The sequence below is a fragment of the Notothenia coriiceps genome, unplaced genomic scaffold (assembly GCF_000735185.1).
Source record: "Notothenia coriiceps isolate Sejong01 unplaced genomic scaffold, NC01 NC01_scaffold00029158, whole genome shotgun sequence".
Taxonomy (NCBI): domain Eukaryota; kingdom Metazoa; phylum Chordata; class Actinopteri; order Perciformes; family Nototheniidae; genus Notothenia; species Notothenia coriiceps.
Genome location: NW_011361859.1, coordinates 205,546 through 233,313, shown reverse-complemented (window position 1 = coordinate 233,313; position 27,768 = coordinate 205,546). Strand labels below are relative to the sequence as shown.

General features: G+C 44.0%; 1 protein-coding gene across 1 annotated transcript; it reads right to left on the bottom strand.

Moving 5' to 3' along the window:
- Positions 1 to 346: 346 nt before the first annotated feature.
- Positions 347 to 27,273, bottom strand: ntn2 (netrin 2). The gene is made up of 7 exons (XM_010786414.1): positions 26,147 to 27,273; positions 15,354 to 15,542; positions 12,441 to 12,453; positions 9,127 to 9,272; positions 6,847 to 6,900; positions 2,453 to 2,527; positions 347 to 2,358 (listed from the first exon to the last, which is right to left on the bottom strand). The coding sequence occupies exons 1-7, from the start codon at positions 27,183 to 27,185 to the stop codon at positions 1,973 to 1,975; spliced, it is 1,902 nt and encodes a 633-aa protein (XP_010784716.1). The 5' UTR covers positions 27,186 to 27,273; the 3' UTR covers positions 347 to 1,972.
- Positions 27,274 to 27,768: the final 495 nt, after the last annotated feature.

Sequence of the window (27,768 nt, the reverse complement as noted above, 5' to 3'; positions counted from 1 at the left end):
ATCCCGTTCAAAGTGTATAATAGCATTGACTGTCATGGCGTCCACATTCTTGGTAACATACATTTAATAAACACTTCACAATCAGACCGAGTGAGCGTGTTCTTCACAGTTTGACATACATTCTCGGAAGACGTGAAAACAAGAGCTACAGCGCGGTACAGCAAATAAAAAGTTTGGGGCTGACCCAGGGAAGAGACACTTTTGGAAGAATCACAAACCAAACATACGGCCGCAGCCAGAGGAGCGTAACCACTCGCTAGCATGACAGGCCTGTCCGCACACTCACTGCTACGCTAGCTTGATGTGCCCCTCAAAACGGTGTTTATCTTGTACTCTATTTCAGACGGTCTCTCTGTGGTTTTCGTTGGTCCTGACATCTATAGCCTCTTAATTGAATTTAAAAGCTGACTACGCTTATTTGGCAAAGGATGACAGGGACTGTGTAAGGGTAGGCAAGTGGGGGGAAGATGACTTGGGAAGTTTTCCTTTGGATGCTCATTTTTAGTTTAGTTCTTGCTCGGCTCACTGTAAGGTTTTGATGGACCAGCAAAAACCACAAACATGCAAACATAACAAAGCACATGAGGAATGAAATATGATCCTCACATGTCATAATACAATCAGTGAGCACTAAAACCTTTCCAGCCTCATTCATTTTGTCAAAATACACTAGAGAAAAACACGATTATGTTGTTTATCCAACTTTGTTTTCTTTTTACTGCATGAAAAGGAACTCTCGTTTCAATCTCTTATTTCGGCAAACAAGAGCCTGCCAGTCCAAATGTTCAGACATTTAAATACAAATAAATGACAATGGTTACACAACAACATCTGGAAGGCCACTACCGAGCAGAAGACATTATCCATAAAGCAAAGAAAAAGTCTCCTTGGAAATATTGGGATTGTTCTGAAATTCCAGCCATTTGTCCACACCGCTTAATCTTTCTTCCAGAAAAATGTGACAAGCCATGAGTCATGATGGTGATGCATGACTTTATAAACCACTCATGAGAAGGACTAGTGGTGAAGAGGCACAGCCCCGGAGGCCTGGAATGTGACTCACACATGCAAACAGGGTTTGTTCTGCTTAAATGAAACAAAAGGATATATCTCAAACAAGGATATGGCTGTGATATGGATGGATGAGATACAAGTAGCCACACGAAGAATATAAACTCTACTATGAGCTGTGGCGTTGAATACTTGCAGATACAAGAGCCTACACGAGCAGTTCGTTCTGTGAGGGCTGTATGGTTGCAGCAGCAGTGGTGGTGCGACTGAGGTTTGCTGTGGGAAAACGTCCCTGCAAAGGGAGCCCTTGGTTCCTCGCGGGACAACAGTTTCATAGTTACAGTCTGTAGAAGTTACTGAAGAGACCTTTAGCAAGTAGGTCTAACATTTTAACAGCAAAACGTTGGAAGGTTGTCAGGTGATCCAGCTCGAAGTGATCCGAGTTGTTCCAACAATGAAACGTGAGGAGGCCAAGCTGAGGATATGCAGCCTGTTTTGTTGCTGAGATCAGTCAGTGACAAACACTGTTGGATAAAATCCTCAGAGTGTGAAATGTGGTATTTTCATACGTCAAACAAAGTGGCAGGAGACAGTCGGGTCTTGACAGGAAGCGGAGGCTGAGGGTCAGAGGGTCGTCGTCGGGGGACGAGTGTCGCTGTCGTCGTCGAGGGAGGGAATAGCGTCTGTTTTTGTCTACACTTCATACCCTTTTTAATGGTCCCTTTTGAAGGCAAACCAATTAGACAAAACAAAGACACAACAAAGACAAACCTTGAAAAATAAAAAGGAAAATAATTATACAATATACACAAAACGTGGTCCTTAAAAACAGGAAGGGTACATGCAGTCTTTCTAATGTGCAGTGTTCCCGTGATGATGGGAGACGGGGGAGGAGACAGAGTTGCTGGGTAAGGGTTCATGAAGGTGGGTGATGGAGGTAGGGATGAACACTTCTGTCCCATCACGCTTTGCTGCACTTCCCCTTCTTCTCTTTGCGCTGGAACTTCCTCAGGCGTCTCGTCCAAACGTCCCTCCACTGGATCACCAGGCTGTTCTTATCAGCCATTAGGCCAATGCGCTCCCCCCCTGGACTGGTGGCCCCGCCCCCGGGCCCGACCCCGGGACCCGTCCCTGTGCCCGTCCCGCCGTCGCTGCCGCCCATCACCAAGAACCGTTTGCTCATCTGGATCTTGGGACACTTGCAGGCCAGGTCCTTCATGTGGACCCACAGGATGTTGTCGCCTCGCTTCAGGGGCTCCCCGCGGCTCTTGTACACAGACACCAGGTTAACTGAGAACTTGGCCCAGTCCCCGACCGTCTCCATGTCCAGCACGTTCACCTGCACCGCTGAGGACACATTCATAAAAGACACCCTCAGGTCAACAGTCCCAACACAGTATGTCTCTTGATTATGAAGCTGTGTTAAATTACATGTTCTTACCATAATCCTTTTTGCAATATTTCTTCATGTTGATCTTCAGGTTGCCCTTCACTGGTTTACAATACGACTCACAATCTGAAAAAAGACAAGGACAAAACATATTTACTCTAGCAGGCTGTAAGAATACTTACTGACACTCAAATTACACACATAATGGGACACTTACACACTTGAAATTGGAATCGTTGTCATAAGGTTGGCTGTCAAAAAGCATTATGTGATGCTTTTGTAGCAGCATCAGCACATGTGTAAAGTTAGTTTGAAAAAACACTGTAAACTGTTACGTGCTGTGAAACCACCAAGAAACGATAGTTATAACAAAACAAATCACCAGGTGGCTTTCACATGGACACATGCCAAGTTTGTGAAATAAACACATTATGTGCACTGTAAGAAGATTATTGTCAAATTAACAGTATTTTAACAAAAAGGATATAGTAATTGCTGTATTTCATACCATTGTTATATTACCATTACACTTATTACAGTACTTTGTCATTCCGTAAAATTCTGCACAGTATTATATTATATGCAACCGTAGCCTTAATCTCCTTGAGTCTAAAATTTGAGTCACAAGCAATATTTTCTGAACTGAACTTTTTTGGCCAGCTGTTAGATTTATTGTAGAACAATAAACAGTTCCGCAAATGCATTGAAAATGTACAGTGGCATTCTGTACACAGTTAACATAGTAAGAAACTTAGAATGCATTATTACTATGAAAACACAAAATCATTTGCACCGGATGTAAAAAAGCTACTTTTTGGATTAAATGTCTACTTGACTCGAGCACGCTTATATCCCCACTTGCCCTCACAATAATATATATTCACTGACAGGGCTAAAGGTTGGATATTGTTGAGCTTGATTTGGTTGTTGTGTGCTAAAATAAAACTTCTGACGAATCACACATCAAACTGCTGCAGCAGCCGGTGCCGGGACACAAGTTGAGAAACACACCAGAGTAGTAAAGTGTTCGGTTTGACAGGTTTTCGGGGGTCTGAGAAAAGACAGAGCGTGGTGGAGGGAGGTCATGGTTGGATGCATGTGAATAGACCTTGGCTGCCAGCGTGACGACAGAGACCACACACCGGACAGATGACCTCCACTGACCAATCAGGGAGGAGCCGCCGTGATGAGGTGTTGTAATTACCATCGTGACAGTTAAAATAGACCTCTTGGCTCAGGGAACTATCTCCGATCTTTTTCTTGACTGTCTTAAAACAGCCTTGGTTTGGTTGTCAAGCATCTTTTTGAGGTTGAAACTTCTTTAAACCGTCACGTGAATATGGAAACTGCAGTGGAAACAGTAACGCTCAGATTTTTCAGGCAAGCCAAGGTCAGGAAGCTACTACTTCACATTATTTTACAAGTTGGCCGAAGTTTACTTTCTACCTGAATAACAAATGACAACCTTTCCTTTAGACCAAGAAAGTTGGAGAAAGGTTTAGTTGGAAAGATCATATGCATGCATCTTTTCCCATGTTTTTTTCAAGCAATCTTGAAATATTAATTTTGTCATCGTCAAGCTTTGCTTCTCTGTGATCTCGAAATGCATTTTCCATGAGCTTAAAGCAAAGAGCATGCAGAACTAATAAGACAGGCCAAACTTAATGAACTTTAAAAAGCAGATGTTATTGTTAGAATCAATAACAAGTGTTTTTAAATTGTGCTCATGGTAACTACTGCTACTGGAGATGTGACAAGAAAAATAAATGGACCCTTTTAATCATTAGCCAGGCTCTACTGCACATGACATTAGGTTTTATGAACCGTAGAACATTAGACCCACTTATTTCAATTGCAAAACTATGAGGAGGACACACAAATATTAACACAATTGCCAAGATAGTCAACATGGTTTTTGTCAGATTAAGGGGTACAAAAAACCTGACCATTCTGCTGGCTGGGAATGTGGGGGCATACAACTGAAAAACCACATGCTGGACTGGTATCTGCGGTCAGGCCGCTCATTGCCTTCAAGAGGAAAACCATTCAGTCATGTTGCTTCCCAAAGCAAACCAAATAAAATAGCTTAAAGTGAAATGCCCCAATTAGAAAAAAAAAGCAGCCGTGAGAAAGAGGAATTACATTTTTGGGGTTGCATGAGAGTCGGGGTGTTTCATCGTTCATTTTCTGGGGGGGGAAGGACGGATGGAGCAATGGAAGGAGTGCAGCAGGAGAAAGAAACAGGGGACCAAGGAGCCCATAAAAATGTCCAGGAGGCTTGGCTGTATATCAGAGTGCTGGAGATTTTATTAGCCAGAGAGAGAGGAGAGACAAGGAAGGAAAGGGAGAAAGAGAGAGCAGATGGCAGCTTCCAATAACTCCGAAACAGGGTGGCTTTAAAAAAAAAAAACGATGATTGGAGGTGTAGAGTGGACGGGTTCAGAGGTGTAGGTGTGGATGGATTTGTGATGCTCACATACTTTAAATAGATGATGTTAAATATCATAGCATGCTTAGGGTCTTTTTCATTATAAGTGAGCGTGTGGTTTCATGTGCAGATCATTATCATGTAAGTGTGCATGCAACTGTGACAGGCATGCATTTGTATGAGTTGTGCATGGATTTCATTAGTGCACCGCCAATGTTATACAGTGGCTTGCCTGAAGGTATCAGTGGCTGGGAGACAGTGTGTGTTTTCCCGTGAATGAAGAGCCACTTACTGCTGGCTGTTCACCTGGAAAAGCACTCGGTGAATCGCCCGCTGACCCAGAAGACCGGCCCACTGAAAACACTCACTATTGGCTGTGGGGCTCTCGATGCCCTCGTTCCCTTCAGCCCCTCTCACTGTGCCATGACAAGGACAAATTGCACCCACCGCCCCTAACACAAAAACTTTTTTGGGGCCTTGGGTTTGGACAAGGATTGGGGGAAATGCTCCGGGGTGTTTGGTGGCACCTGAGGTGAATTGGTGATCAAGAACTCTTGTGTTTCAGGACCCTGAAACATTTTCCCAGGGAAGAAGTACACACAAGAAAAGAATGTGTATGTTTTTCTGAAAAAGTTCAAAGGCCCAAACAATGAGCGGAAACAGAATGTGAGAAGTCTAAAATAAAAAACTAGAATTACTTCCTCACAGTATGCCTCTGACACACAGTAGTGCAGCTTACATTGATGTGTGTTATCGCTTCATAATCTGTCCTATTAGATGTGTAGGTAAAATAGTCATTTTTAGCATGTCAATTCTTCAGTTATGGCCAAAAATGCATTTTGTGAGGTCACATTGTACTAGGCCTATTACCATCAAAATGGTATAAGTTCGTAGGGTTGACGCTGATAAAAAAAAATCTGAAAATATTATATAAAAAGTTATTATTGAAATATAGTATTATTAAACGCTGTAGTTGTATTGCATGTGCTGTAACTGCTCGCCTATCAAGGTTCTCCTCCTGGGTTTTTCCTGTTTCCAGTCTTTGTGTTTAACTGATTCAGCTCATTTAAACAAGCCAATTTATTATATTTATTTATGCACATGAGAAGGGTAAAAATACTCACATTCAACTCTTGGCAGTAGTAAAATAGGCATATTTTCTGGACTGTCCAACTAGTGTTCAGTATATATCAATTTAATAGGGTTTTCTCTTTATATATAGGCCTATGTAATGTGCAGCGACTGTGACCAAGTTTGCCATTCAACTTCAATATTTTCCAGTAAATTTAAGTTTGTATCAGCCATTATAGACCTCATTACCCTATAACTCAAACTGTATATGAAATGTAGGAAGTTAAGAGTGTTATGAGCAGAGATCTACTGACAAAATAAACTTTTGAGAAGAGAGAGGATACAAGAATAATAAAATTACATGCTGATGCTGTAAAGTGTGTGTGTGTGTGTGTGTGTGTGTGTGTGTGTGTGTGTGTGTGTGTGTTGTGTTTGTCTACAGCCTGAGTGATGATATATTTTATTATCTCACTAATGAATCAACATTTCCAAATCAACACCACCCTTCAAATCAAACAGCCACAGAAGGAAAAATAAGGGCAGGGTAATTGACCGGAGCGCAAATAGTTCAAGGGAGAGACTCAAATTCCCAGCACCCTTCCAATATATCTCCCAGCTAAACTTTAACTAATCACCTCTGCTGCCTATCTAGCGGCCTTGGCTTTTAGCTGCAGTTACAGAGAGAGCACAGCGAGGCTCCACTAACTTGAGGTTAGCGGTTTTGGGGGAAACTGTGCCAAGGACACAGGATTTTAAGACAATGGAAAAAGTCTGCAGGTCCCAGTGCACTCGTTCTCTTTGCCGAACTTCAAAAGCAGAGACCACCCTTCATTAATATTTATTCCACACCTTAAAACTCGGTTCCAGAAATATAAAAAAAAGATGTTTTTGTTCCTCTCATAAAGCAGTGGTGCACATGGGCGAGGTGCAGAGAGCGAATACTAACCTGCTGGTTCCTCTGTGCTGCTCACCACAACTGTGGGGTTGACCACCGGGATTTCTGAAACACACACACAAAAGAAACACAAAGTTATTTTGCTGCTTAAATGTACATTCATGCCTTTCAAGTAGGGTCGTTTAGATTCTGCTCAATGCCTGCTTTAAAGTGCATGTGTGATTAAAGAAGTCAAACTGAAATCATTAACAAGTTGCTCCGAAGTGTTGGCATGAAAGAAATACAATAAGCCCACAAAATAGGGAGAAATAGTGTTGAGAAGAAGTAAAAGGTGTATGAGTTCACCAAGGTCAACAGGACTAAATACCGAGGTTGTCATACAGTAGGTTTGTATTGTGACAACTACATGCATGAAAACACACGGGACAGTGCAGATAGACATGCCAGATAAACACTGGCAGACTGACGGGGATACTTATTGGTGGTGAGAGGGAAAACAGGCTTAAATAAACCATGCATTCCACATGTCATTTTTAAAGAATATGTTTGAAAATCCTGAGAAAGTGGAAGAACTAATGGAGATCAGAGGAGCAAATGTAAGTTTAAGAGCCAAACTCAGAGGATGCATCACAAATTCTCCCAGTAATCCAGTTTGGAGAAGTCAATCCATTCAAAGTCGGCACACATCTGAGGCAGGGGTTGATTCTTTGAGGTTGAAATAGAAAGGTGGCTGCACTAGATTAGTCTCGTCCTCCCCTAACAGATGTGGGGTTAACACAGCTATGTAATCTCCATACAAGACAGATGGACGGATGGCAAGGGGGCAATTTTGGTTGGATCGTCTTGAGACAGATGCAGCCCGCCCTCGCTGTGCCCGCTGGCTCCTCTCAGAAGTGCCTTGTGGAATTCCTCCAGGACTTCAATTTTAATCGTATGCAACTTTCCAATACAAATGCTAATGCTAACAACGGGCCCTCTGCTTTTACCGTAAACAGAGTTACTGGAACGCCGGCTTAGCGTCCACCCAGAGGATCTGCTTTTGATTGGATTTGGAGGTTGAAGGTTTGAACCAAGCGAGTGGGAGTGTGTTGGCAGGAGGAGGGGGGGGTTTGTTGGAAAGCTGTTTTGAGGGAAAAGCAGCAGTTGTCTCGCTGAAATTATGGACACCCCGCCAACAAAAACAAACAAGGGCACAGAGCTTTGTGAAGGCAGGCGCAGCTGCTAGAAGCCACTTTGAGTCCGCGTGCCCCCATGGCCACATCTTGTGAAGACAGACAGATGATGAAAGGATCATTCAGATGAGGGTTGCTGCCATCATACTAATTGGCTGCTTAATGGGCTTGTCTTCTGTCTTGGGGTCCGGGAGCCTCAAAGGAAGTAAGATTGCCCACCGTGACGCCATATTGACACACACAGTTGTCATTAACTCTATTCGTAATGGATTCAAATGTGCGCATGTACTTAAAACGCACATACACAATTCTTCTTGTTCTCACTGGGATGGTTCAGTGGCACTCAGCTGAGTGGGGTCTGCCATGCATGACCACAGTTGTTTTCGTCTTCTCGCCCGTCCGCCATCTGCTCTGGAGCGGCATGTGAGAGAAGCAGCACGGCAGCATGTGGCACAGTGTGGCGGAGATTGGTGCGGCGCTTTGCTTTGGTGGAGCTTTTTCTTGTGAGTGTGTGCAGCCTGTGCCCGTACCGCCTGGCACACAGTGTGGTGGAAAGTTGCCCTCGATTACACATGCCCGCATGTGCCGGGCCACTGGCAAATTTCATAACCCCCACACGCACACATTCGCGTTTGTCACAGGAAATTAAAAAGCTGATGTAGTTGACATGCAAACTATACACACTATATCATCGACAGCAAGTGAAACAGCAATGACCAACTCATGAGTTCTCACACTACCAGCTCTCCACACAGATCTGACTTTGTCTCTAGGCCCGTTGCACACATGTTTTGGGCTGCTCTAAATGACATTAGAGCATTTCAGTGGCTATGCTAACCCACAGTGTACTGTATATACAGGGATTGTGTGGGTTGGGTGTGCCTTTCATGAAGCCAGAATGACTTTCGGCTACAGGGACGTGTGCTTTCAATTATGATCTGTAATCTTACTGCTTTGAGTATGTTCTGCTTTGTGCGTATTTCTCTACTCTTTTGTAACAATCCATTATGCCTCTTCTGTTATGTTCTTTAAAAAGGGGTGTGCCAGTGTTTTGCAGTTTTATGCATTGACTCACTGCCAGGATGACTAAATGATGAAGCTGAATGCAGTATGTGTGTGTGCGTGTGCATGTGCGTGTGCGTGTGTGTGAGTCACTCACTGATGCAGGGGGCCACAGGCGAGCGGCTCTGCTGGTAGCCCTTGGCGCAGCGGTTGCAGGTGATGCCGGTGACGCCGTCCTTGCAGGGGCACTGGCCGGTGGTCTGGTTGCACGTCTTGCCGGCTGCGCCCACGGAAAATGACTCACTTTTATGACCGGTGTTTGAAGCATTGCTTTAAATGTTGTCTATTGATTTTGCAGCAGACAACAGATAAGCGGTATGGCTAAATGTTTGGTTCAGGGCTTCAGCGTCTGCTTCGATGCTTTGGGTTCCTTGAAACTGTGAACATTTGTTTGTTTATGCGAAAACAGAAATTCATTAAAAAAAAAGCGTGTTTGAAATTGTCAGGAGACTGAGAGGAGATCACTGTGCCCTCCTCTCTCCTCTCTGCTCATTTCCGCTCCCTAACCGCTGTCTGGTTCCGCCAGGTGACACATGCTGCCGTTCATCACTTCCCAAAAGTTCAGTCGATGCCCAGCGAAAGCCAACAGCAACAAAAAATGCTCCGGTCACCTCTCATTTTATGACTTTTGCTGGTTCTGGCCAATTTATTAAATTCCCCTTGAGCAAGGTGAGGTTTTTTTTATTTAAAGAGGTGTTAAATAAAAGAGCTGGCGTGTTGGTGAAGCCTAAGAGAGCTTTACTAGATGATAGATGGGATGAAGCAACACATTGGAGAGTGAAATGTGAAGTGGAGGATCTGAGAGGAACGGGGATAGAGACAGCGTGTCAGTGTAGTCCAAACAGAGCCTCTGGTGTGCTGAGCAGCGTAAACAACAGTGACTCTAACCAAACTGTGTCTACTCCGACTCCACTAAATAAAACACACATTTGTTCTTTGAGTAATAAACGCATACTTAACATTTCACAGCAGTCCAGCCAGACAAACACATCAGTGACATATCAAAACAAATGTAAGACTTTTACATCTCGCTGAGTGGTCTGCAGGGGTGTGACTGATTAGTTTCACTTCGAATGTGACACTTTCTGTGCAAAACAAAACAAGTCCGAGTACAGAAAGGTATCCTCTCATATCTTATCTACCGACGTGCTGCCAGAAATAAAACAAAGCAGGAAATTAAAGGGGAACATTCTGCCTTGTTTGCAATGTGAGTGTTTGGAAAACAGGCGCAGGCTAGTGCAAAATGAATGAAGAGAGTGACTCAAACGTAACACGATAGCTTTAATTGTCCAAACGTATCAAGAAAAAGACAAGAAAGGCCAAAATTACACTTTGGGGAAAAACCCTGTAACCCAACAGTTTGTTACAGGGCTTGCCAGAGGAAGGCAGCTGCTAACATGTCACGCTTTTTCTTCCCACCACTGGATGGAACTGTGAATGTGTTTATTTGTGCCGGAACATTTTTCGCTGCTACAACAGAGGAGAGGCTAAAGACCCTACCACCTGTTGACTGGGCAAAGGGAGGGTTTAAATGGCTGAAACTGACCCAGGAGTGATCGTGTGTGTCTGGCTGCGGGGTGGGAAGGGGATTAACGGCGGTTCAGATCTTCAGAAACACGTTTGCCTTTTTTCCGGCAAGGCCAAGCGGTCCACAGGTGTCAGAGTGCCTGCGCTCCGTTTGAAGCTGTGCACAGAGACGTAAATCTGATGCTTCAGCGTCCGTGCAAAACTCAAGCTTTTAGGAAAGTCAAGCTTTGATGGCACTTGGTAAGAGTTCCTGTCTGACTTAAAGGGAATACACATCTGCATATGGCAGGATGTCAGAGGTCAAATCAACAAGAGTCCCCCTGCTGTGTGTCTGATGCTCTGTGTCAACCACATAATCTCATCCACAAGAGCTGTTAACAGGTACTAATCTCAGAGTACATTGTGTTAACAGATTTGAGCTTACTAAGTGTGAATACTTTCTGGTTTCTTTACTTCTCTTGGAAACACTGATAAACATATCAATTTTCTGGCATTTGATGAACTACTAATCTGTCATTCCTGTAGTTTGTTCCCCTCTCCTTTTCTGTTAAATAATTTGTCCAAAGCCCATGTGGGACTAACCCCCCCGTTATTTCATCTGATAGAAGTCTGTAGTCGGTCTGTCATGCCTGCAGAGACATGATGAGGAACAGCACAAGCTATCAACTCAATCCTCTGACTACGAACAAGATGTGAGTAATGTTAGGAGTTCTCACTTGCCGTCTAAACAATCATAGGCTGTTAAGACATCGTTGTTTATTGTCCGTGCACATTGTTCTGTAAACAGCCAGCAAGTGCCAGATCTGAACGGGCTGTAAGAGGCAGGATGAGGACGGGGGTGCTGGTGTCAATCTCCACCCCCCAGATCTCCTCCTTGAACTGCTTTTCTGAAGTTTTTATGTGCAGGGGCTCGGGCCAGTTTAGAAGCAGTAAAAAGCGTCCTCAGAGGTTGATGACTTTTCAAGCCTTTGCGACTGCTAGACGTGACAGGCAGTGCGTAGGGATTTGTAGTCCTTTGACAGGCTCAGTTTAACTGATTTGCGTTGCTCTGTGCCTGTGCGTGCATATGGGATAAAGCACTGTTGAGGACTGCTTTTTGTCTGCTGTTATTGACAGTAGCATTGCACATTCCAATAGGGGTGTTATTGGTGCCCTTTGTTGGATATTTGTATCAGTAAGATATGTTTCGTGGCTTTTTAACTGTGAAAATACAAATTTCAAAATTGTGCATTTTATGGGCAAAAAGAAAAATGTTTATGCTGCTATAGGCCAGGTACCATATTCCTAACCTAAAATGACCCTAAGGTTAGGTTGTGTAACACTTTCTGTTCGCAGTGTTTTCTACAGTAGATCCTCATGCCCTGCTTTAAAAAGATATTCGACATAATATGACAAACTGCCAATGTGGTTTATGTTGGCCCGTGCTGCTTCAAATGGACCTTGGCCTCGTTTTTTTAATGCCTTTTACCAATGCTCCTTGTGGTCAAACGGATAACAGCTGTACGGCTTGGACCCACATAAAAACCTTGTACTTTTGAGGAGCTCATATACTGCAGCCAGGCCATGTGGGGATTGCCATGTTTCTTTCATTTTGCTGACTGCTAATGCTCGTGACACTGTAAAGGGCCCGTGGAGAGGCTGGTTCCTGGGCATTTGAACGGGAGAGCTGGCACCCTGCAGCTTTCTGTGTGTGGGTGGTGATGGAGGCAGTTACACCTCCTCATATACTCCACTGAGTGTGTATAGACACCCGTCCACAGAACACGTCTCATTAGAAACAGACACGGCCTGTTTGTCATCTCAGAGCCTGCGCGGCCCCCACTCCTGTCTCGCCTTTTAGAAAAACACCTGTACTTTATTGCTCAGCCGCACCGCACCTCTGACCTCTTTCTTGACCCTAAAACACGGAGGAGGGCACACATCAGGGACTCTGCGGTAAAAGAAAAAGACAAAGGTTTGAAGGCTCCTAGTGAGTCATGGTGAGATAAATTGGAGTTCTGGAGGAAGAGAAGATGGCGGTTATATAAAATCACGGGAGATGGAGATCAAATAAGTGAACAAGGCCTGATTTGAAGCAAAATGACAGCTCCTAGAAGGCTGTGGAATTGCTCCGATCAATCATGGAGCCAGACGCTCAGCGGAGGCTTTTCGGACGTTAACTTTCATTTCCGTCACATCTGGGGCCTTTGAGAGGGGGGGAGATAAACTGTTTACCACCTGATCGTGAGCTTTGATAAGGACAAATTGCACTGTCAGGGGGGTTTGTGTGTGGTGGGTGTGTGTGTGGTGTGTGTGTGTGTGTGTGTGTGTGTGTGTGAGAGAGAACTTCACACAGCAAGATATTGCAGGAAATGGAAGATGAGGAAACAATTTGCACACGTGGACACACATCTCAGGACTGATCTCCTGTCAGATCTCCTTCTGTCAGCGCTTTGGTGCAGCAGCAGGTCGAATTACTTCAGTTTTAAGGAATGTGACCAAGTCGCTGTGAAGTATTGCCATTATATGATGTATGGCTCGACATCTTAGCGCAACTAACATGGGCAAGTGTGCCGTGATATCGTGCCATTTCTAACCTCCTGGTGTTTGGTTTCAGCTTGGGTCGGCTGCAGAAGGAAAACTGAGCGGCGGCCAGGGGAGATTTTCGGCATGACATTTTAACCAAAAGATCTTCACGGCTATGAGCGTTGGCAGCTCTGTCTGATGCAATTTTTTTATTATCTGGTTCTTCCAACAAGTAAGGGAAGTGGTGTTATTTTAGCAATGAGTCCAGTAAGGCTTCCAGTAAAATATCAGCCTAAAAGATATTCACTGAAAATGTGAAATAATAAAGTGGTAAAAGATATGTGTCCAAGAGAAATGCCTTGGTCAAGTGATTACATTATGTGGTGTGTGTGGTGGAGAGAAACATGTTATGTGACAGCCAGAAAGGCTTTGGGCAAATCATACATTTGTTTCTCTTTGCTTTTGTTTGGCAAGCTAGACATGCTGATATTTCTTATTAAAAGTGCGTGTCTCTAATCATAACTTTTCAGACGTGATTACAGAAGTATTAGCGGGGTTAGAACGTCTCAATCAGCTTTTGTTTGAGCTTTTTCTAAACATTTAGCACAGCATTGAGCCAAAAGAAAAGTCAAACTGACCTTAAATTAATAATCCGTGACATTTTCATATAAATAACCGTTCATTTCTGCCACTCGATTACTGATGGATACAACAGAAAAGTGATTCTTGTTCATGAGAACTTTTCCATTAGTAGTTATAAACATAGGGTTGGTAATTCTTTCCCAGAAACATTCTTGTGTTTTTGGTTTCTGACAGCAGAAGAAGAACTGGGTATTAAGTTTTGTATAAGCACTGATCAGCACCATGTATGAATAGAGCAAGAAAGGAGTGCCACGCAAACCTTATAAACAGAAAGTGGAAGAGAAAATAGACTTTGTTGCTGCTTGATTAACAAATTATGTGTAGAAAAATGTGAAGCTATTAGCACCAAGGAAAATATCATGGAAACCAACTTGTAAAATATCTATTACAGACAAATAAACTCAAAGTATTAAAGAAATATTTTACCCCTAAAATGATCACATTATTTAATTACACCATGTTACCTGGAATTTGGGAATAAAGCTGTGTTTATACATTTGCCTCCAAAAACAGAGAACATTTTAGATAATGTATTAAATGGGCGAGTTTAACAGCAAAACTACTTAAACTCGAACATTGACAAACCTAACACAATTGATGCGATAATCCAGGTCTCTTTGCATAGTTGTTTGGTTCCTGCTTCCCAAACGCGTGCATTTTTCTTTGCTAAAACCTTACTATTACCGTATACCTTACTAACCTAGCAATAACTGAAATTCATTATAGATGTCATCCTCTGCTTTTGGACTCTTTCTTAACAATTAATAAGGTTTCCTCCAAGAATAAAAGACAAGTAATTATATACAATTAAATGTTTTGATTTGTATTCTATTTATGAATTTGTATTCTATTTATAAATTTGTGTTTGTATGAATTTGTGTATGTACATATGTATATATTATAAATATATAGAGACCATTCGTCTAACTTGCCTGTATATATTATATGAATGATTATATAAATTATTCAAGATTATAAGTATACATTGATATTGTATGTTAACATATATTAAGATGTAAAAAAAAAAAGAAAAAAAAGAAAGGGAGAAGGGGTCGGATTAAATAAGTGTAAACTTCTTCCGACCCCTTGTATGATACTACAGATTATTCAATTATTAATTAAATATTTCGTTTTGTTATTGCATTCATTTGTATAGTACTGTATCATGTACTGTATGTATCATCTTTTGTTTCATTTGTATTTTCTTTGGTTTTACACGCTCGAAAAAAATAAATAAACTAAACTAAACATGTGTCCCCTCTGTGTAAACCGATTCTGAACGTTTCGGGAACAAATTTTCACTCACTTTTTGCCCTGATCCATTTATATAAAAACCTATCTGAAAATGAGCTGATCAGATTTTGGCCACTTTATGATGTCATAACGATTTGATGGCTTGTGTAACCATTAGCCAATCACCAACCAAGGTAACCCCCCCCCCTCCTTATCACCAGCATATCCTCCTAGAGCACCATTGTGTTCTTTTTAACCAAATATCTCGCAGAGGGGCGTTGGGAGTGTCACCTTGGTGTTTCGAACCAAACGCTTCAGACACATGTTTTGTATATATCTGAGACCTGAATGAAAAACAGTAAAATAGGGGACCTTTAACTAGTATGCATTCTACAACAGTTTTTTGTTGGACTTTACCTTTGCAGGCCCGTCGGTGGGTGATGGGTCGGGCCATGTCTCTGTAGAAGCCCTCCTTGCAGTAGTGGCAGTGGCGGCCTGCGGTGTTGTGGCGGCAGTTCATGCAGACCCCGCCGCTCTTCCTCCCCGACAGCTTGTACAGCTCCATGTTGAACCGACAGCGCCGAGCGTGGAGGTTGCAGTTGCACGCTGCAGAGGGAAGAAGAATGCTGTCAGTAATGTGATAACATCAGCAAACGTGGGTAAAAGTATCTTCAAAGTTAGAGGAAATGTTCCCATGGAGCGTGCATTGCAGTTTAACTTGTGCTCACTTCCGTGTATATCACCAAGAGAGCTGGCGGAGACTTTCCAGTAACAGCGAGTGTTTTATAATCCACACTGCGGCTGTGTGCTTGGCTGCTATTCAAGAGCTCATCAATCAAAAGTGATATTTGCAGAGCTCATTTTCTCCATTTCATAATTAATGAATTCAGCTTTTCTCCGTCCATTAGGTATTAATCACTGCAAAGAGAGACATCAATTTCATGAATCACTGATGGGTAAAGGCTCCTAAGATCTATTAAAAGCTAGAAGTTCTCAGATAAAGAAGTGGGCCAGAGCTAGCTGTCTTCTAAATGAGGCGAGTTGCAATATATGGGCCATAAGAAGTGAGGTAATATCTTTTCAAAGTTCCTCGCAGTTCCACTTGAAATCCAGCTGATTCCTTTATGTCTTTTCACTTCACCAGTCTTTCCATTATTTCCTCCACATTAGGCCTCGTTCACCAGCTCCGACAGTCCTCTACATGTGGGGTTTGCATTTGAGCAGCATAATGAGAAGCCTTGCCTTCTTGTTGGTGTAACAGAGTTTGATCCATACCCTCTGCTGCTAAATCAGAGTCAGACCTGAGACATGAAGACTTGGCTTCAAAGACGAGGCTAAGCTCCGGTTCAAAGTGATCCGCAGATAAATTAGGAAGAAGTAAACAACAGCAGAGATGTTTGACTAGAAATGTCAACAGTTATGGCAAACAAGGATTATTAGGGCATCACAACAGAAGGTGATATTAATTATTCTGGTGGGAACGGATTGTGGAAAAATGCAGAAACAATGGATGTTTTGAAGAGAATAAAAACACAATAATGGAGAATAAGTGAAGACAGACTGTCTGAAGTAATAGGAGGCTCTTAATGCGAGTGGCTTTGCGTGCATTACAGTGACTAGTGAAAAGACAGAAATGAATCTAAAACTGAGAAAACAAGAGCAGCAATGATAGGTTTTGAGAATATAAAGTAAAAGTAATTAAAATTAAATTTCTTTAAAGTAATTTTGAATGCAAAAAGGTTCGGGAAAGTTGGTTAAGCCTCACAAAAATGAAGATTTACTGCTTTTCTCAGTTTAATATATCTCGTTAAACTTAAATAATTGCCAGACTAATCAAAAATCATTGACATATTTTAAATTCTGACATCCTTTGGATACTTTTCTGTCTCCTTTCCGTGTGTGAGTTTGGAGCATGTGTGAAAATGCAACAAATATAAGTGAACACATCATTTTAAAGTCTCATCATCCCTAGCTGACACTGCTGCTGCAGCCAAGGTCAGTGCAGCAGTTACACTGAGCTCAATGATGTGTATAATGTTAAATGAGCTCCTCTAGATGATCAAATATCACGTGTAATGACAGTCGTGGCTCTTTCAGATAAGGACAATGACTTGGATAGGATACATGTGATTTGTGAGCAGTGAAGGCTATGCACCTCCATCCAAACTGAAGGGGAAGCCTGGCACCAGATTGGGAAAGAGGCCCAGTTTTCCCTGGTCGCAGACCCTGGAAAAAAAGGGGGAGCACATTCCCAGACTGTTTCCCAATTCCATCTGGTTATTACGCGGCCCAATTTGTATGGAATTCTGCAGTTAATGAAATGCTGCTTCTCGATGGATCAATATTGAGGCAGCGCTGTTTGTGTAGAGACACTGCTGCTGCTCTGGTGCGCTCTCAAGATCTCGTAGGCTCAAGATGTGGATTGACCTTTGACCTTGGGGAATTGTCCAAAGGAGATACAGAGGGCAGCTTGCAAGTTGCACAAAGCTTTTTTTTTATCTTAAGTGATATGGTCCGTGTTTAAGCTTTAATAAAACCACCAAATTCATGATTATCTGTGTGAACTAAACAGCCTGTCGGACTTCTTCTAAAGGCAATGTGACAAAAAACACACCCGCTCCGGTGAGTGTCTGGGCTGTTGGTGGGGAGAACAAGGTGGGGGACTGTGATTATGATCAAGCGTCTCAAACACACACACAGCTGTGAGCACTTGTGACCATTAACACCTTGTAGCAGCACATGAAAGCCACGGATCACATTCTTTCCCCGGCTGGAGCACCGACGGTACCTCTGATGGCATCTTCTCGACTCACAGCTGTGCAACAAGATCGGCCGACACAGTCTGAAGTAGGAGAGGATATGTGGAAGCGTGGAGAATGTAAAGAAAGCTCCAATTGAATGATTTAGCATGTGTGGCAGTGATGGCTTTAACACCTTTTGTGACAGTTGTGACGGAGAAGGAGGGAATGGTAGTTCATTGGAAAAAAGGTGAATGAAATTGAAGTCCAAAAAGGTAATTGCTTTGAAAAAACAATCAGGCAAAAAGCATTCAATTAGGTGTTTGTATGTTTGTATGGTTTTCATGCTTTGTGGACTTCACTTCAGCTTGGAGCTGCAGCTGCCCAAGGATCCTGGAATGTTTATGGGTTTGTTTTGAAGTGTCTCACACACACACACACACACACACACACACACACACACACACACACACACACACACACACACACACACACACACACACACACACTCTCTCTGAGACCCCACTTTCTCCCCAACCTGCCGTCCCTCTCCACCGCAGCAGCGCTACGTGCTACGCAAAAATCCCTCACTAACTCATATCTGTCAGAAGGAAAAAGCAGACACTTTTTTGTTGTTCTGCTTTCTGTCGGTGGTGGAAAGTCAGCAAAGAAACTGAGATCCTCCAGTGAAGCGTGGCTCCTCTATGGGTCAGTGTCCAATTCAAGGATGCGAAAATCTGGTTCCTCGTGTTGTCGTGGAAATCAAACAACAAACACAAGCTACGAGCTTGGCGAACAGAGAGATGCTCCAACAAAGAGAAGAATCGAGGCAAAGGAGTAAAAAGCCCCTAGGAAAATATTAGTGGAGAATAGTTGCACCACTTTGTCATCACAATGAATCGTGCCAAAAGAGTAAATGTTTTGTTTTTATCCAATATCTTCAGTTTGTGATCTAAGTTGAGCTTACTTTTTTAAACACATGCACAAATAGGTATATTTCAGGTCGACTGGCAGAAGAACAAATAACTGTTACATTTCAGCCTTTATTACAGGTGCCTCAACACGTACAGTAATAATGCTCTGAACAAGCTCTTGGTCTGGTGTGGCATGTGTGCTGTGACAAGTTGGCCCGTAAAGACTGAGACTCATGCTCATCAAGTGTGTTTGTGGAGGGCCTCGCCTCACTCGTCCTCTTCATATTTCAGGGATAAATCTAACCTTATTTTCCCTTCGGCTTCACCAAAGCCAAGCCAGTAAGCACAGCCAATTGATTTTGGAAGCCTGTGCAAAACCCAAATCCCATGGCTAAAATTGGTCCTTGAAAATTGGAGGACTGCTCTCCCACCATCACCTCTCCCCTCTTGGCCCAGGCCTGTAGTGCAGACCTGCTGCAGCCCCCTTGGGTTCCTTCTCCGGCTGGCCAAACAGACTCTGCTATATGGGATCCTGCCATGATGTGTGTGTGTGTAAGTGTGTGTAAGTGTGTGTGCCGGTGTGTGTGTGTGTGTTTGGGCTGAGTTACGCCTGGCTGCTCCAGCCACCTGCTCAGGGCACCGGGGGGAACACCCGGTTAATTAGCTCCTCATTAGAGCCAAGGCAGTGTACAGTGTGGGCAAACACACACACACACACACACCAACACACACACCAGAGACACTGCTTCAAGGGTTAGTAACCGCTCGCAAAATGAAATGGATCAAGTGACAAATGCTGAAAAAAAGTCGAACAGAAGTGAGACTTACACGGATGTAAACACCGCAGAGAGTGGACTCTAATGAGCTGTGGACCAAGATTCAAGAGCTCCGAGCTGAAGACTAACAGGAAACTAGTCCTGCTGTGTTAAAGTAGCTTCTCCCTCTCTGAAACAAAGCCACTTGCTCTTTCCATCTCCTCCACACAGCCATATCGTTCTCCTCTGGCTCTGACACCACGTCTCAGCCCAGCCCCCCCCCTCCGCTGGTTTCTGCGGTTAGCCTCGCGCCATGGGCTTAAGAGCCGGCTCTTGGGAGCCCTTTTGAACTGAGAGTCCCCTTAATTCCTCTCCCACCCCTCCCCTAAGCTTCCCTTCCTCGCTGCTCTTACTTTCATGAGACACCGTCCCAAATACTCTCACTGGTTGCCTCTCCCTCTTTTCTTTCTCTTGTCCATCCTTTCCTCTGTCTCCCCTTCCTCTCTCTCTGGATGGCATCAGGCGGGGAGAGATTTGAACAAGATTAGGCTGGAGGGTTGCCATGTTGGGGGGCCTGTTGTCAGCGGAGAGTTGAGTCCTTAGCTCTACTCCCTCTCCCTGGTCTACTTCACTTCCCCACATCTAAACATTGTTATCTGTGTCCCGCCTTTTCCTTCACTCTCTGTCTGTCTCGGTTGCTTTTATTTTGTTTCCCACCGGCAACATCCTGAAGTCCTGAGCGCAGGAGTAGACGTCTGCTGTGCAATCAAATCATCAGTAAAAACCGAGGTAAAAACAGATGTACTTTTGACATGACTCTTGGCATTCACAACCATGAGGTCCAGTCAGGGGGATGCATGCCATGCCATGCCTGGGCTGGTTTAGAAATAGAAAGTGACAGATGGAGCCTACTGTGGACATTCACCAATGCAGCCAGAGATGATAGTGGAGATGCTGAGGGAAAACATAATGGTTTTTAGTTTTGGTTGAGACGCAGCAAGGAAAGCAGATGAGTCCTGGCCTGAAGATTGATGGCTGACAAAATCCATTGCAACAACCACCATTCAATTTGAAATGAGATTACTATCAGTTTTAATGATATTTTTTTAGCCGACAAGTTTTCGTCCAACAAATGTTTTCTGAAGACTGAAACTACTTTGTTAGGTTTAGGCAACACACTTATTTGATGAGGGTGAGATAAAAGATAGTATGCTTGATTCGCTATGGAGGTGATGTTAAGTGACATAGCATCGTTCGACCTAATGCTGTCAGTGAAAAAAATCACTTTTGCTCTTATTCATTCTATGAAGACATACGATAACAGACAATATCTATTTCATATGCATCAATGCAGACCATTCATATGATGTCAAATATGTCAGCCACAGTCGGACCAAGTGAGCTGAGCGATTATAGCATACTCATTGTTAAAAACATTTTCTCTCAATCCCCTCCGAATCCTGCTGCCACCAGCAACACCACAGCCAAAAACCACATATTTTAACCCAACTTCAGCGGCATAAATAGAGGCAAACTGTTACCCAAACAGAGGGGATTCAATGAGAGAAGAGTAAAGAGCTTATATCAGCAAAAAATACATATGAAATAAAAGAAGCGGTAGAAGAGAGGGGAACACGCAGAGAGTTAATCTTTGACAAGAGTCAGTTACACCAGGATGGAGGGGAAGAGAGCGCCGGCGGAGGTGATTGCTACCATCTGTGGGGAGAGTCGATGGGGGCCTGGAGAGCAGGGTGGGCACGCTGCAGCTCCACCGGTTTGCTTTGGCACGGGGATGAAACGCTACATCACACTAGAATAGTACATGTGGCTCTCACACATGCACTAAAGATGCACATGCACACACTATTGCACACACTTGGCCTCAGAGCATATCCGAAAAATCCAGAGTTTAAACCCGGCTGACGTTAATGTTGTTATTTGACACTTTGCTGTCCTTAACGTTTGTTTCACCATGTTCCCTGTTTGCCAGAGAGCCTTTATGGGTGCCTTGATGGAACGAGAAAAGCATCAATCCCTTCTCTTGTGGGTTGGCCGAGGACCAGAGTTGCAATACTGACAGAGGGAATACAAGCAAAGAGCAAAGCTATGGGACAAACCAATCAAACGAAATCCTGTTGTCTCATTCAGATGGAGGTTACTCTTGCTTCACACACACACACACACCACCAAAACAAAACTCACACGCCTCATGTTTGTAGCCTCTGCGTCTCACGCTAACCACCCCAGAGGCATCATTTCATAGGGCTGTTGATTTTAGAACAACATTCCTAGCCTGTGTAATTATTTGAACGCACAGGAGGTTTCTTTTTCAAAATGACTTTCTTTCGCTCAGCACCCAGCTCCCAGCTCCCCCACCTACACACAAACATCTCTTGCTCATTTGTGTGTCGCGCTGTAAGTAATTGAAGTGTCGGTTCCTTGTTAGCCTCCAGCGTCAGAGGAGGGAAGGGAGGGAGGGGGGGGAGCCGGTCTTTAAGTCAATTAGCGAAAGTAGGAACATGGCACATACATGTAGTAATATCGAGGCAGCTCTGGCTTTTTTCATCCCTACCCGTCTATATTGGGCATCTCACTGACTTCATATCATGTTGCCCTCCAGGCACGGACAGCTACATTGCAGCCGACCATTGAGGACAATTTCAGGCTGCAGGACTCTCAGAGTTACATCTGACTTTGAGCAAGCAAAATAATGTTGCAAGAAAAAGAGCACACAAGTTTAAGAAACAGGGAGTTGATGGTGTTATCCAATATCATGTAAACCCACAATTGTTTAATGTGTGGTGTGTTTGAGAGTGAGGTAATTTCTTGATCACCGGGCATAAAAAGTGTCTAGGTGACTGGATCAACGGTCTTACCTCTGGAGGGGGGAAAAGCCTATTTTGAAATCAGCATATAAAAAAGAAAAACATCTTCCTCTTGTCGGGAAGGGAAACTAAAAGAGAAAAAAGTGAGTTTGTTCTTCTGTGGTCTTTGGAGTTTCCACTGATCTGTGCAGATCTGAGGGCTTACTCTGAGCCATGTGTTTCTGGCCTCTTCCTCTGACACACACACACCTCTACTCGATGTACTCTGCTCCCTAAGAAACACATCTGTCGAATTCCCCCTAATAGTTTTCCAAGAAAAAGCTCAGCCCAAGTAATAACTAATTTGTGGGAATTTCCTTCAGGTGATGACATGATGTATAATGAGAGTCTGCAGTGAATACTTATTTAGTTGATTAATTTCATTTGAAAGGAAGCTTCTTGTGCAGAATATAATATCACTAATTTCCCACTGGACTCAATTTGTCAAAGCCTAGTATTACAAATATTCAACAACCCCACACCCAGACGCTGAAGCAGAGCAGGAACACCCGGATCTGCTACTAACCGCAGGTCACCTGCATTTCTGGCAAATCAAGCAAAAAGTCTTTTCAAACAGCCTTCATGTGACCTCTGTGTTTAATGCTATGAATGCATAACAGTGTGCCTGGCGCAACACTGGGAGCAGACCTGCTTAAAGGGTCCATTAGGGATGGATGATGTCTGGCCCTGGACTCTTAGCGTCCCAAAGCAGGACTCTGGACTTCCTGCAGTCCAAAATGAGGGAAAGGAAGGGCTGGAGAAAATAAAAAGGTGCTGCAGCCAAACGGGACCAATATGGCTGCAGACACAGCCAAAAGCAGAGCGCTCCTACACCGCCATAAATTATCATCTACTCAGGATGTCACATTGTCGTTGACTCCACGAGAGGCCTCTTCATCTTCTACAGTGACTCTGGCAGGCTCTATTATGGCATCATACAGCGTCTCGCATGTTTAAGTCAACATAAAGGTATTTACATAACGGCATCGACCATGCCAGCAGAAAAGCCAATACTCCATCACAACCAGTAACCAAATAGCTTTTATCCATCTGTTTCCTGATTCTGTCCTGTGGGCAGATAAATCACAGCTTTTTCCATCATGTCTCCCTCAATACAAACAGGCACGCTCCTTTACGAGGCTGCCCTCTCTGACTACTAGAGCAGGGATTTGTAAACCCATGTCTTGAGGCAGGATTCATAGCGAGGGAGGAGGCAGATGGGGCATGTGTGTGCATGGCTTGTGTCTGCAGACAGTACACAAGCTTGCCAAGAGCACAGACAGTAATCTTGGTGCGGTGCATGTCAAACATTTAGTAAGACTGGCGAACAATCAAACCACCCTGTTAGAGACAGTGTTCTTGTCCTGCTGGGGGAAGATTTAAGTCGGGACGGCTACGAGTGAGAGCAAAGCATGGCAACATCTTTGAAAGCATCTTAACAATACTGTTGTGAAATAGGTAACCAGGCACTCGATTTCCCAAGGACTGACAGATTCAGTGTGCAACAACTATTGATTTGGCTCTGCTCTGAATTCCTCATTATCCACAAACCATCTCCCCCGTCAGCTTAACCTTGTCATCACCTCGCAAAGGATGGTGACCTCAGCCTGCCCCCCTCAGACCCTAACTCCAACCCAAACACCCGGCAGGCCTCATGCAGGCTCTGGTGACACCTAAGGGACTCCTTGGCTCTGTAACATGCCACTCTTACACACTTGCCCGGGCTAAATACTTACACGTCGCGGCCACAGTGGCTCGCACTGTAGCCCACCGCCCTTTTGTGCACCGCGTCAGGAAGAAAAGCATGCAGAGAAAAATCAACAAGGGGCGGGGGCGCATTTTAAGAATGGGTTTAAATATACATTGGAGAGGCCTTTTAAAGGCTACTCAGAGGATATGTTGGAGCCAGTTCTACCGGACTAAGCTGTAAAGAGGCTTTAGGAACATGAAATTATGGACGTCTGGGACATACTTTTTGGCGTGTCCGGATGTATGATCAGGTATAGCGTGCAAATTGCAATAGGCTTTAACTGCCCTGTATCAACAATAGATTAGGTCATCAGAGTTGGCCTGTGCAGCGGGGCTGTTTAGTCCAGTAGTCATGGATGGAAGTGACATATCAAACCCGCTGAGAAGAGCCCTACGGGAAGCGGGTGTAACATTTCGGAAACAACTACGGGCCATTTAAAAGAAGGCGTGTGCAAAAGTTTAAGCGAGAAAACACTAAGGGATTCACAGGATATTGTTGTAGAAGGGGCGAGGTGTGTAACGTGTGTGCCTGTATCTTGGAGAAGAAAAAGTGAGGGTGTAAAAGCCAAAGTAAGGTAGTGTTGGAGTAGGAGGTTTATGGTGCTAAAAAGGCCCAAATGCTGCTCTGGCTCTGTCACTCTCTGTCCCGTTTAAACAGATCTGGCACTGTTCAACGCTAAATATGATCTCAGGCCAGCTCACCGGGCAATTATAACATGTTAGAAAAATATACACTGCTTTTCAATGTGTTGCTCCTGGTTTTTTTTCTCTGGCTGTAATTTCATGTCATTATGGGGAAAGGTTCAAATGGGCACTGTGGGTGCTAATACGGTTTCATTTTTCTACGCTCACACATTTTTATGACAAACAAAATTGACTTGAATGAGTTCCCACCTATTTCTATTTATACTAAGAGTAATGCTGTTAAAATGACCACCAAAGAAACAGCCACATGTTTGAGAACGTTTTCCAGAGTGAGGGGGGAAAACACATAGCTAACATGGCATGAGTCTTAAATCTTTGTACAGCCATGAAATTAATATATGTTCTAAATATCACATAAAAGCCTAATCCAATATAAATATAACCCATTTACATTAACAAAAATTGCCACAGAAATTGCTATAATGTTTACTTGGCAAGCTTTCAGAGCACGTCTGGATGGGTTTTACAGAGCATGTCTTGAGGTACAGGCAAACACTGCCAAAAAACATTCTTGGAAGACTTAGCCGTAGCGCTGCGCCAATTACTCGAGCTGTTGTCATCCACTGTTTAGACTTGCTCGTGAAAAAGAGACAAGTCCAGAAAACATGAATTTTGTTACAAGTAGGGTTGTTTTTTTCCCTGTAGAGGGGCGGCACATAGAAAGGACTGATGGGAAATGCAAGGAACAGGTTTGGCTCATGTTTTCGGACACGGTGCCCACATTTATAAGTTCAACCACTATGTGCTACCAGAACTCCTCACCTGCACAAACACAAACCTATCCGGTATGCTCTGGCAGCTCTCTTAATTACCGCTGTGACAGTCAAACACAGGTCATCACAGTTAAATCATTGCTGTCATATCCTGAGTGGGTGGTGAAAAGGTCATAACGCCGAACAACATGGATTTTTTAAAAGTGTCCTAATTTTCATAAACGCTTTGAACTAAAAATGGAGCAGCTGCAGAAAGAGCGGGTTTCAACACATTACATTTTTCACACTGAATTAAACACAGCTAAATTATATCCTTTACGAACAACCCTGTCTCCACACTCAAACACATAACACCATCAAATGACTTGTTTGCTGTAGATTTTGTCCATAAAACTCTCTGGTTAGGTTTAGTAAAACATCATGGTTTTAAATGTTGTTATGTCGTTTTAAGTTAAGGACGTACATTTAAAAAAGGACTTGGTTTGGTGAAATTCCTGTGTTTGTTTAACCTAGCCCAGCTTCATCCTTTTTGCAGACTTTATTTACTATTACTAAGTATCAGCATTTAATTTATAAAAAATAAATAATGTAATTTTACTTCTAATGTAAAAAAGAAAACGCTTCCCAGAACACCTCTTGCACCAAATGTAAGTTCTCATAAATGATCTGTAATGATTTCAGTCAAAAAGCAATCTGCAGTATGTCCCACAGCAGAACAACTGAAACATGTTAAAAAGCATATAAAGAATGACAAATGGTGAGAAAGGCTTACCCAGACACTCATTGGCCTCGCGAGCATTGGCCCTCTGCCACGGCCGGTCGTAGTGAAAGGGCTTGCAGCGGTCACATTCAGGGCCCTCTGTGTTGTGCTTGCAGTCACACACCAGTTTCCCTTCCTTGTCTTTCAGACAGCGGGAGCCGTGTCCGTTGCATTTACACCTCCCGCCCACCTGGAAGTCTCCCACTGCATAGAAATAAGTTGGCAGCGACGATGTCACCGCCATGGGGTCGTCGCTGTTGCTCGCAGCCCCCAGTCCCTGCTCCCGGGGAAGCTGGGGCCGGCTGAAGACCACGCGGATGTCGGTGACAGTCACCCAGTCCTGGAGGACGGGGCTGTTGTCAAAGTCTTTGCCAGAAGGCCGTCCGTCCAGAGTGCTGAACGCGATGAGTCCTCCAGACAGCGGGTAGAGGTCGGTGTGGCCATCTGTGCATAAAGCCTCCTGCTCGTTCTGCTTGGTAATGGACGCTTTGTTTGGCCGATTGTACAAACGACGGCACTGCGAGGAGTAGAACTGGTAGGGCATCCAGGTCTTGCCGTAGTCCATGCTCTTGTAAATGGCCAGGGACTCGGGTCGAGGTGAACAGAACTGCAGGCTGACATAGGTGATCTCAAACTTTTTACCCAGTGAAAGGGTGAGAGTCACGTTGTGTGGCGAGGTGTTCAGATTCTCCGACTGCCAGCAGGTGAGGTTGTGCGCTGAGTTGAGGTCAGTGAGGTAGGAAGCTGGGTGGGCACGGCGAGGGTCCGCGGCGTCACAGATTTGGCACGAGCGCACAGATGGCCGATCGTCGCTCCGCTCCACAACGCTGCAGGACCGGGATGCAGGCCGGCCGCAGACGCTGGACACCATCACCTCCTTGCCAAAGGCAGCGTTGATAAACTCGGGGATACAGCGGCGGGCTGCGCCTTGGTCGTCATAGCAAGGGTCCGGAGGGGTCTGCTGCCCTGAGAAGGGGTTGATGGCGCTGTGGCTGAAGGCTGAGCATGTCAGGAGGATCAGGACCAGCAGGCACCTCCAGGGTTCCCCCATCCTGCTCAGAGGGCCTGAGTGTGTGTGTGTGTGTGTGTGTGTGTGTGTGTGTGTGTGTGTGTGTGTGTGTGTGTGTGTGTGTGTGTGTGTGTGTGTGTGTGTGTGTGTGTGTGTGTGTGTGTGTGTGTGTGTGTGTGTGTGTGTGTGTGTGTGTGTGTGTGTGTGTGTGTGTCTTCGTTAATGCAGTGTCTTCGGGTGTGTACCCCAAAAGTCTGTGAGGGTGAGTGTGGATGTCGTGGTGCAGATGTGTCTGTGTGTGTGACTTTTCCCCTATGTGTGTATAATTGTGAGTCAGTGGAAGCGAAGTGTCTGAGCTCAGTGACCCTTCACTTCAGGCTGACCAGAGCCTTCCTGCAAGAAAAAGAAACAAACAGAAAAGGTCAATGTCATGGACATATTTTTACCATAATAGGATATCCAATAGAATGTAACTCTGGTCTAATCCGACTGTATAAAACAACTTTGACCATCTTCCAAGCTAAATTACATTTTACCTTAGGAAGGAAATTAAATTGTATCTTGTACTGTACATTTGCAAGTGCATATTTTCATTGACTAAAAGCCTGTCAAAGGATAAGACAGT